The sequence below is a fragment of the Microdochium trichocladiopsis genome, assembly GCF_020744255.1.
Source record: "Microdochium trichocladiopsis strain MPI-CAGE-CH-0230 chromosome Unknown B0I36scaffold_4, whole genome shotgun sequence".
NCBI lineage: Eukaryota > Fungi > Ascomycota > Sordariomycetes > Xylariales > Microdochiaceae > Microdochium > Microdochium trichocladiopsis.
In genome coordinates this window covers 1,801,861-1,813,319 of record NW_025763547.1, presented here as the reverse complement: position 1 = coordinate 1,813,319, position 11,459 = coordinate 1,801,861, and the positions used below count along the sequence as shown (strand labels likewise).

The window sequence follows — 11,459 nt, the reverse complement described above, 5'->3', positions numbered from 1 at the left end:
GCAAAAGCTAAAGCAGAGGAGAAAAGCGCCCCCCAAACAACAAAACGGGCGACCCTTCTCCCCCGTTCCGTCGCTCATTGACTGAATGTGCTTATCGACGCGCGCGAAAAACGATGGGGCAACTCCAGGCGCAATGTGAGGCTCATGGTTTGGCTTGGAGGGGGGTTGGCCGTGTACTCGAGCTCTCTCTCTCTCGCTCTCTCTCACGTGCCAGCTCAAGGCCGGGTCGGGGTCGACGACCAGGGCGGGGGACGGCCAGAGGGCGACAGGCGGGCGGCGGGGCTTCCTTTCCCTTTCGTTTCACTTTCCTCCTCTCCCTTGCTGCGACTCTCAGCCTATCGCGACAACGGACAGCCACTGCGGAACCCGGTCCGCCCGCTGTCGCCGCCGCCCATGCCCCAGTAATCTATGACATACAGCTGGGGCGGTTGACGCTAGTCCATCGGCAGGTCTCAGATGCGGCGCTCGATATTAGGCACATGGATGGATGGATGGGAGGAGGAGGAGGAGCCCACTGCTCAGCAGCTCAGCTGAGATCTCTGACGGTAGTGGCCCTGCCACACAGAGCAGGAGAGAGAGGGGGTGCGGTACATTACGGCAGGTAATTAGTTGGGATCGACCGTGCCTGTGGCTGCGATGCGCCAGAGACCCAGCGATGTGGTCGGCAAATGAATGGACAGCACGCCTCCTCCTCATCCATGGGATTGAGCATGACTTGCATCAAGCCGACGCACAGACACAGTCACACACTCTCAGGCACACAGACAATAACGCGGAGCAGCTATGTCTAGCTTTCCGGCCCAGGTCATCATCAAACACTGATTGGTGCCCTTTCAATTCGCGGGAGAGCAAAGTGTCTCCATTTCGACTCCACCTGTCCCAATAGAGATCGCTTTGCCTTACGGCGTTGCACTAGAGCGTTGGTAGCGCGTGGGCGAGGCGGGACTTTGTCTGCCCCGGGACGGAGGAATCGGGTTCAATGGCCGGTTGATGCTCGCCGCCGTGACTTTTCCCGGGGCTGGCGGCCTCGTTCGAAACTCTCCGCCGCCACGATCCGCCATGTGGTGGTCGCTAATCAAACCGCATCATCCTGCTTGCGCGTTCATCCACGCCCCCTCTACCTGGCGTGTAGATTTCAGAGACATGCTGAATGAAGTTTCTCTTTTCTTTGTTTCTTTCAAAGACTTGGTTGGTCTTGCCGAATGGTGCACCCCGGGGAAGACCATCCGGATCTGGAATACGCACGTCGAAATTGTTGGTGGATCGCCAGGCTGGCCTTATGCAGATAGATCTGGGACAAGGGTCCAGCTGCCGGTATGACCATGTCACGATCGTCTTGTTCCCCGTCCACGCACCACGTTCGTGGCTGAGTGCCGCCGGCCAGAGCCAGCCAGTGTCCAAGGACAGGTACGTATCAAACAAGTTCCTATGGGAACTGGTAGAAACCAAACCACCAAGCTGGTGAGCCGGGTCCAGGTCCAGCCGCAACAAGGATGGCACAGAGAAGGTGACGCCATTGCGCGCTCTGAAACGGCACACGGTGTCCCCGAGTTCGCGAAAGCCCGCCAAGAGGGGTTCCAGCCTTTGTTCAACCGGGTGATCACCCGCAGTGGCTGTCAATCATAAGACCAGTACCTGGCATATATCGGGAGCCATTGTACTGAACATACCTAGGTCGTGACGCCGTTATTTCGAGGCTTAATGGCGGGGATGTCCGTGGTGGGCATCCTCCAGGCTGGTCCGAATCTGAAACAAGTGCCTATGCATGCTCCAGGGCCGATTTCGCTTGGAGTGCGGCAAGAGCCACAAAGTGAATAGCGGTCTATGCGGCTGTTGACATGCGTGGGCCGGGCGTTGTTGTGTGGAGGAGAAGGATCCCTGGTGGTACATTCTGTAATCACAAAGTGCTGGACTTTCTGGACAGAACTCTTGGTTGCTGAAGACGCCAAGACCGGTAATCTGAACCACTCAGCCAGTCCCGGAGGTTGCCGGCTGGTAGCCGCGATACCATGTCCTCGACAACAAAGGGGGTGGCATCACCAACAACCATCGTGGCCGGATTGAATACATGTTTCGTGTAGATGAGAACCAGCTCACCCTCAAAGCCCTCAGCGGATTCTGTAAAGTCCATAACGCAGAGAAGCAGAATGGGCTTAACAGTTCTGTGTTCCTTTTAGAGCACTTAATTAGGCAGGTTAGCGGCGGGGTCGGCGAATGACAGCTCCGTGTAGTCCTAAGTCATCTTCCCTGTCAAGTATTGACAACCTGGCAGGGATCAAGGCACCAGCAGGCAGTCTTAGAAGAATTGCGCACTGTGCACACCGCCGGACCATCAGATATCATATATCACTTTCTTCGTCAACTCGTATGTGCGGAGATGCTGGTTCACTGATGAGACAGGACCATGCTACGACTTCGCCTCGATTTGATGCATTCTTCAACTCATAGTACCCTCCTGGGGTTGTCGCCGTGCTGGCGGGGGTAGTGCTGCGTCCCACGTATTCGGGCCCGTTAGTTCAAGGACCCCAGTCCATAGATCTCGCCCTCCAAATCATGAGCCAGCCAACGAAAGCGTGAGCTGGGTCTCGCAAGGGAGTCCCAAACTGGGTAACCACAGATTTCGTCAGGGATATCTCTCTCGGTATATGGGCTGGTTGGTCATATGTCATCCCATCTGAGAGCAACATTTGGGCTGGTCTGTGCGCTCATCTCCAGCACGCATTTCGGGGCGACTCCACGTTGATAGTCTATTCTCGGCGTGCTCTTTGCGAAGTTTTGTGCCCCAAAGCGTCTCTGTCAGACGAGTTCATCATGCATTCCATGCATGTGTTTCAAGGATGGTAAAGCTGTCATTTTCGAGGGAATGGTTTCGCAAACTCATGCCTTGGCAGTCCTTTCACCACATTAGGTATTCCCTGTCCTTGTCCACGTTGCGTAGAGCGAATGCCGCGACGTTCATCAAAGTCGTCAAAGTCGCAAAGAAACTGGGCGCGAGTTGCTGATCCATGTTATGTGAGGTTCTTGTGACTGGCCTTGGCTGGGAGTTTTCCACATGGTGTGCGATATCAAGGTCCTTCCGACTACTACCGGGCGAAAGGTTGACACACGAGTTGGCAAAATGCTACGCCGCAACCGGAATACTTTCCTTCAGCCTGACAGCATGCTGATCGGTTCGTTGGCCGCCTCCGCCAATACAGCTCTGAGTCGCGAGGCGGGAATAACTCGGTTCTGGAATGTGCCGGTTACAGAGCAGTAGCTTCTGCAAGGGACCAACGTGGCTGGCAAGCGAGATCTGAGGCTGCCCTGATGCAGTGCAGGTGCACTCGATGGTGGACATGATGGGGGGTGGGGATCGCTGGGGTAGGCGCCAGATTCCTGGCTTGAGCGAATCGCATTGCACGACGCAAGGCACAGCTGAAAGGTCAGGACCCTCAGGTCCCAGTGCCGGGGAGGACGGGATGGATTCATCCGCCTTGGGCTGCTCCGGGGAAGCAAGTACGCTATCCGTAGACTGCTGGTTGTCAGACATACAACCTCTGGCGTGCTATGTGAGACAGCCTAGCAGTTGAGAGACATCAGCGTCTGGCCGAGGTCGGATTGGTGGCGCTGCATGGCTGGCCAACCACGCAACCTTCGCAGTACTTTGCATTCATCTGGTCGAGCTGCAGGGTGGCTCCTTCTCGGTGTCCGGGAGGTGGGAAGTGCCGTATCTTCCATGCGCCTGGTGCCCGGGGTAGATCCCCAGTCGCGTTTCAGCGGCGATGTACGTTGATGTGGAATCTTTTGGTATCTCTGTGTGACCTCAGAGACGCGATCTGTTCTCCCGGGCGCCGTTGTGGCACATCCTCCATTTCCAGAAGGGTTGTTGCACACCAGTGTCTTCGGAAAGCATCATGTTATGTTTAAGCAATCAAGTGCGGAGTGCTGCCTCTGGACTTTATGGTAGCTGTAACACGCCACAGCGTGAGATGGCAGCCACAGAGGAGCAATCTGCGACAACTCGTAAGCACTTTGATTATGGCTCGCGTGGTCTGGCGGGCCAGGACAGTGTTCGATCAGGAGACACGCTGTCGACAATGGAGGATCTACAGGCCCTGGACAGCCACAAGGTTCCAAGCATCGGGTTGGGGCGACTCGGTGCATCTTCGAGCAGAGGCGTGAAGGGCCTTGTGGGTGGGCTGGGCAGGCACAGTGCGATGCACGTTCCACCGATCCCAGGTTAGCCCGGCGATCGCGCAGGCTGCCGGCAGGGTGTAGATCGCCAAGCCGCGGATAGAGGTGCCGCCTGCGGAATTGGTTGCTGCAGCTGTTCGAGGTGCTGTTGCTGTGTGTTAGGATGCCCTCTGGGGTGTCCAGGTTCGAGGTTGTCTGGGTCGGAGTGAGCGGTGGACGAGGGGTTGGTTGGTGAGTGGGTGGCTGCCCTCCTTCTGGCGTGTGGCGTCGTTGGTGTCGTCGTTGGCGGGTCACGCCAGGGCGGGCACTACTGGTTAGCGCCTGACCCGTCACTGTGCGCCGCCCCACCTTCCGCCTCCCCCGCCGCCTCGCTCGTGCCTTCCACTCGCGGAGGATCTTGGCTGGCTGTTCTCCAACGCGAATGAGCCCGCCCCGAGTCTCAACAATGAGCCACGCCAGGCGCTGCCAACGTCATGTTGACGCCCAGTATCAACCACAACAGACGGGCCTGCACATGAGTGGGAAGGAACCACGGAAAGGCTGCAAGGCCCCAACCAGCACCTGGTCGTCAGCGATGCAGTCGCCTGAGGGGACTACCTTATGGCAGCGTCAGCAAGCAGCCACTCCCGACCGGACACACGATCATGCCGATGCCGATGCCGGGCGGACGGACAGACGGCTTTCCGGATGATCAATGTTCGAGCCTCCAGGCACCTTGAGCAGCGATCTTGGGTAGGTGTCTCCTGCTGGCGACGCGTGCAAAGAATTAGGCTGACCAGGACTTGGACCAGTACAACTTGACGCAAGGCAATCGCGACGCACGTGTATGCTTGTGGCGGTGTGCTGAGCCCTCCCAGGCCGAAGGCTACATATCAGCATCCACGATACTGGCACACGACGGTCACATTCACCATTCACAGCGGTCTTTGATGTAGAATTCTGTAGCCGTCCCGAAAATGTGCCCCCCCCCCCTTTCTGAAGGCAGCGGTGTACGGGAGCGCGACTGCTCCCAGAGGAAAAATATCGGCAACTGTTCTTGGTATTGTGAGTTGTCACTTTTCGGCTCGTCAACTCATGCAAGCATGTGTTCTTCATCTCACCTGCAGGGGGGCGTTCCCACGCTCACTGTTATCGACTGCCGATGATCTCTTAGAGAAAAAGGCGGGCAGCTTTGTGACCACAGAATGACAACAGCTTCGCAAAATCGCACTATACGAAGCAGTGATGACCCTGTCCTTGTAGCAGTGCCGTCGTAGGTTGAATAGCGCTCACTATTGGCCACCTGACAAGGCAGGGGATGCTGGCTCGGACTCCATTCTTTTGTCGCACTCAGCCAGACAACTGACCGCTAACGTAGACCAGGCTATCCATGATTGCACTCATCACGCCCCCTGGCAAAAAGGCCATGTGACGCATCGCAGAATGCCATCGCGAAGCTCCAGAATGCAGGCTACAATGAGGGACGGCACTTGGTGGTGCCGGGCTTCGCGTCTTGCTCTCTTTTTGGCAATATTCTGGAATGCATGAAACCGATCAACCAGGTTTACGGGCTGCAATGGGACAGCCAGAATGGCAGCCAGGATGTCATCACCCCCCTGGCTGGCTGTCATGCATGGCAACAACCCCCGCCTCAAGCATCAGTTCTCCAATGAATTTACAGGGCGGCAACATTGCCATGTCATGATCTCGCCTGCGGAAATGCCCGGTGGCAGGAGCACCGTCATGGACCACATGATACTGATCCTTCCATTCTCAGCGGCAGCTCCAATCGCGTCACCTCAACGAGGCGGCGCAGCTTTGTGGTTGAAGGCTCCGACAAGGGTGTTGTTCACTGTAGATTTTCACACCACCACGCAGCTTCACGAAACAATCCTTAATCGAAACAGGCAACCCTTGCAGACTTCATCGTTCTCCTCACTGAGGCGTAGACTCGCCTCCACGTCTCTCGCATGTACGAATCCCACCTGACACAATCTCGCTCTTATTTTGCGGCGTCAGACCTTGCCAGATCTATTCTTGTCGGACAGCCTGCGTCCAGGTGTTGCCAGGGTGGCCGGGTGCTCGGCGAGCAGCGGGCTCATAGACTGAGGCTGAAGCTATCGCCGTCCGTCCGCACACACCCTCTTTGCACGTGGGCCACCTGTACGGATGTGGCACATCTCGCTCGGCCTGGTAGGGTAGTCGTGGGGCGTGAAAGGGTATGTACACGCCAAGGAGGCGAAGGTCTCTCCCTGTAGACCGGCAGATGATTGATTGTTTCGCTTCTGGATTCTTCGAACTTGGGGTACTGTATTGACAAGTCATAAAACCGCCTTTTTGCGCTTGCAGCCGGAAGGGAAGCACGGCAAGTGTGCTCACGGGGCTTTCTAACTCCCAGAACGACGCAGAATGGGGCGCTATTTGGTTCGAATGGGTGTACAAGGGAAAGAAGCGAGCGTTCGCAGGAGAGAACGGGCATGAAGGAACGACCTGCTCAAACAGGTGAGGCAGCCCGGAAGGTCAATTATCACGTGTCGGACATTGGAATTGGCGGCGCAAGAACCTGTTGTGTCCTCTGCTCGCCATATTGGGGGGCACACTCAGCCCAAACACGACAACGTGATAGTGCATGCTGGAGAGGCTGTCGTCTGCATTGTCTGCAATAATCGTATTGCGTTGGCAAGGTAGCGAACAATTGGTCAACCATATCCAAGAATCTCCCGTTTCTCGTGATCCTTTTCTCCTGGGGCCTGTACGTGATGATTCCGCTTTGGAGCTGGCGAGGATGACTCTCTGACCGGATGCTTGAGCCTTCCTATCCGGGTCAACCCCTTCAGTCATTGTTTACGTAGATTGGTGATCACATGCTTGACAAACGCTGTTGGGTGGACTGCCTGGTGTGGACACGAGGAGGACGGCTGGGAAAACCGCGAGGCTCTCCCAAACTTGTTCTCGGTCTGCCTGTCGTTACTTGAAATATTTGCGCCGCCAGAGAGCGGGCTACCTGATGGCCTGCTCTCTCTCTCCTCGGCCGTGTGCTTGTAGGACTCTTGCAGGTTACATCTCATTACCGACGTTGGCTGATCTGATTCCTACTGGGGTTATTGCGCGGCCATCTGCCCGTTGTTCAGAGATAGGCCAGCTTCCGCTTCTACTTATCTATCGCCAGCGCATCCGACACAATGAGGATTTATTCCACGAGTGGCAGCCTCGCTTCGCCTCGCCTCGTTGGGGGTGGGTGCAGGACTGTAGGTAGATGGTGAACCCCACGCTGGTCCTGCCCGAGCCGCCCAGGGAGGTTGATGGCCATACCCCTAGCTCTTGGGCATGTGCTTCTTTTGTTTGTTGCGGTCGTCCAGCGTTTCTTGTGTTCCATCTCGCTTTTGGAAAGCACCTCGGCGGGGTCCCAGGATCAGCAAGCAAGTCAGCCAGGCTTAGAGGTTTTCTCTCGCAGATGACGATGCGTGAACTGATCAAGCCCGTGGAAGCTTATGGTCGACGGAATCGCTTCGTACATTGTGACGGAGGAGCGGGGGATTAAAGTCCAGCCAAAATGGAAGAAAGGAGAGTGGGAAACTAGGCTTCACTGAAGTGACCTTTGATGTCTCTGGTCTGGTTTGGTATCGTGTGATTATTCTTTTATTGCAAGCATATCCTCAAGTTCCACGGAAACTACTCACTCAACATATGGAAGAAAAGCCCTCGCTATCACGACATATATATATCCCGGACCTGTTGTTCTTCTTGGTTGCCGCACCCGGCTCGTGCGATTTCCGTTGGCTCGTGCCGTTCAGGGAAGTGATTTGGGTTTGCATGTTTTCGTCGTGAATTATCCGAAATAAGACCACAACACTGCTGAATCGTTGTGCTGAACCACTGGGGGAGGCGTGAGTGTCCTCCTGGACGAGTGACATATATCACGTTATGATTGCCCGTAGACCATTGTCTCGACTAGACGAGCCCGTTTCACCTTGGTCTATTGCGGCATCACTAGCACTTCTAGTGGGAAGTTTTGTGATTCCGAGCTTTAGCTGTAGTTGTCCAGAGTACGACACGAATGCGCTGTTGCGTTTGGTCTATTTCGAGGACGCATGTGCGGTGGTTACCCGCGGAGTTTCATGTCAGGCATTTTGATCTGTACCGAGGACGGAGCTCACATTGCTGTTCTTCGATCTCGCAGCGAAGGAATTCTTGATTACGCCATCTGGAGCAACCTGACCGCCATAACGGCAGGGGAGCAGAAGCAGCACAGTCTGCCGTGATGCTCGGAGTAGACGGGCTCGGCTCTACGTGAGCACGCGACTTACCTAGCTACACAAATGTGCGCGGCACCGAAACCAGCGTGCTCTTTGACTTTTGGTGTAGGGTGCCGCACGGGGATGAATATGCTGTGCTGGATATCCTGTTTTTTTCGGTCGACGAGCCTTACTTTGTGACAGAAATCGTACACAAAGGTGATGATAAAATATGGCGGCAGCTAATCCCTCTCGCAGATCTCGCGCATGCTGGCATGCCACGGAGAGCGGTGGACAGAGTGACCTTCCCCATCATCACGCTCAAGTCTGCCTCTGATTTACGGGGAGATGCATAGCACAAAACAAGAGAAAATTTGGCCGAGAGTAAGCAGGTCATAAAAACGAGGACAGCTCGGTCCTCGCGCGGGCATTCCGCAGTTCATGTCCGTGTGTACTGATCTTATTGTGAAGCTAGTACTCGTAAATGAGCCAGCTGTTATGGTTCTGAGACTCCACAAACAAGCGGTGAAATCGAAGCTTCCTGGCGTGATAGGATCACAAGCGCCGAGCCCAAATACATTTGATGCAGCCCGACTCTAATCTGTGTTTGCCAATTATGGTCAAGATGGGGATGGACAACTTCCAAGAGAAGCTGGTTGTACACCTGGGCAGCTTCAAGTAAGAACGACTTCTCGTAATGTTGGTCATGGTGCTTCTCAAGTTCAATCGCTCGCGCCGCACGCAAGACTTCAGAGGCTGTTGACATGTAAAGTTTCATCTACGACCAAGTTTTCTGCGGCCACTCCGAAGCACAGGGGACGTGAACAAATAATCAGTTGTTCATCAAGAGTTCATTGTCATACTCGACGCACATATTTCAAAGACGTGGTACTGCATTCGATTCGCTAGATAGCAGGGTATCAGTTTTGTTCTACATGCTGTGCTTTCTGTGCTTTCCAACCTGTTCCCACGTCACGGACACCAAAGACAAGCTCGAGGCTTTCGATGGATTTGAGGGGGAAACGTGCCATCGTGATCCCCTTAGTGTTCATCCATAGACAGCCCGTAGTCTCCAGCTCCCGTTTTGCTCAGACCGTCTGTTGCCACCCCACTGTGGAATGGGACGCGGTAGCCCAGTGAAAATACCATGGGGATGATTTAGCCACAGAGCTGCACAGATCTCGTGGATCATCTCATTGGTGCCACAAAATGACCCGAGGTACCGCATGGACGTGGCGGAATAGTGGTTGCGGCTACGGCTCAACCTCGACCCTGTACTCGCACTAAATGCGAAGCGGTAGTGCGGCTCGAGTGTGAGCTTGTCTCGCGTGTGCGTCTCGTTGAGCTCGTTGATTGCGCTCATGGTCTCGCGCATGTTTAAGAGCTTCTGTGTCCAGAGTATCGCGCAGACTTCTAGCCCCTAAAAGCTGTCGACCGCGACGGAGTGAGCCAGTATCTCGTGGGCCGCCCCTCAAATCCCAGCCAGCACATTGCAGGATTGAGTCTCCTCTCTGTCAGACTCCTGGATTCCCATTCATCGTCCATAACCAGGTGCAAATCCTGGTGGAGGAGGGGGCGGCGCGCCTCCTGGCGGTCCAAATCCAGGTGGCGCCATTGGAGCACGGAAACCGCCAGGAGGGCCCGGAGGAGCTGGCAAACCAGGATGACCAGGATGGAAATCTGCTGGGCTGCCATAACCTCCCTGGGCAGGCGGCGGTCTGGCAGGCAATCCTGACGGAGGAGGTCTCGCAGGCAAGCCGGACGGTGGTGGTGGCAGGTTGCCACGGCCTGGCCCGGGCATGGGTGGTCCATTGTTCATTGCAAAAGCTGGCGGCGGTCCCGGCGGGCCACGCGGACCGCCTGGACCGCCTGGACCAGGCGCGAAGCCTACGGGACGGGGCATTGGTGGCGGCATGCCATTCATTGACGGATCGAACCCGCCACTTGCCATGGGAGGTGGCCGAGCAGGCGGCGGTGGCGCGGCTTGGGAGGGCTGTTGAAGCAGACCAGGGGGCATGGGCTGTGTCTCGATAGTGACGTTGTGCTTCTTGGCCTGCGCCGCGAGCATTCTCTCGGCCTCGTCTCCATGCCTCTCTCCCTTGCCGTCCTTTTTGTAGGCGTACTGCACGCTGACGTCCTTGTTCATGAGGAACTGGCCGTTCATGTTGTTGATTGCGTCATCGCTGGCGTCGAAGCTGGCGTAGCTCACAAAGCCGTAGCCCTTGCTGAGGCCCTTGTCGTCGCGTGCGACCTTTGGTGGTGCGATGAGGGTGCCGAATCGGCTAAAGGTGTCGTAGAGGATCTTCTCGTCGACCATGGGGTCGAGGTTTCCGATGAAGAGTTCGGCGCCGATCTCGAGAGGCTTCTGCTTGTCGGCGGACGCTTTGTTAACGCGGAGAGGCTTGCCGAAGAGGCGGATGCCGTTCATGATCTTGGCGGCATAGTCGGCGTCGACCTCGCCATTGAACTCGACAAAGCCGAAGCCCTGGTGAGACTGCGTGACGCGGTCCTTGGGGAGGTGGACATTGACGACAGGGCCGGCCTGGACCATGAGCTCCCAGATGAGGGCATCGGTGGCGCGCTCGTCGATGTTGCCGACGTAGACTGTCGCCTCTTTGTCCTGCTCCCTGGGCAGTGTTAGCAGAGAAGAGCGCGAGGGCTGTGGGCCAAAACGACATATGGCTTACCAGTGCTTAGCGCCCGACATGGCTGTACTTGCACGCCTCGTGCGTGCGCAGAGTGAGGATGTCGAGGGCGGTGATGGAGCTGGCACTTGGTTGACGGGCCCAGGTAACTTTTCACCAAAAGTTGTCGGATGCAGCAGCGCGAGCTACATACCGACAGGCGCGTGCTGGAGCAGTCGTGCCTGCCATGACTGCCCGCAGCCGCCCACACCAATCATGACCAAGGGCCGGGACCCACCTGCCCGCGGCAGCTTTGGGTCAGATTTTGAGCTCTCTGCCGTCAGTCTGCAGCATCATCGTATCGTCGCCCATCTACCTGCCCGCACAACAGCATCGTCGACCGCGCAACGACAACTCGGCGCCCGCTCACCCGATCCCGTCTCGCCAG

The 11,459-nt window shown here is 56.3% G+C and overlaps 2 protein-coding genes across 2 annotated transcripts; both read right to left on the bottom strand.

Moving 5' to 3' along the window:
- Window positions 1-914: 914 nt before the first annotated feature.
- On the bottom strand, window positions 915-2,131 carry B0I36DRAFT_430413 (uncharacterized protein; the record flags this gene model as incomplete). Its single annotated transcript, XM_046162534.1, has 2 exons — window positions 915-1,613; window positions 2,098-2,131. 2 exons carry the CDS (start codon window positions 2,129-2,131, stop codon window positions 1,072-1,074), a joined length of 576 nt encoding a protein of 191 aa, XP_046013949.1. The 3' UTR covers window positions 915-1,071.
- Window positions 2,132-9,683: 7,552 nt separating this feature from the next.
- On the bottom strand, window positions 9,684-11,200 carry B0I36DRAFT_105201 (uncharacterized protein). Its single transcript, XM_046147777.1, has 2 exons — window positions 11,075-11,200; window positions 9,684-11,014 (listed from the first exon to the last, which is right to left on the bottom strand). The coding sequence occupies exons 1-2, from the start codon at window positions 11,092-11,094 to the stop codon at window positions 9,922-9,924; spliced, it is 1,113 nt and encodes a 370-aa protein (XP_046013948.1). The 5' UTR covers window positions 11,095-11,200; the 3' UTR covers window positions 9,684-9,921.
- Window positions 11,201-11,459: the final 259 nt, after the last annotated feature.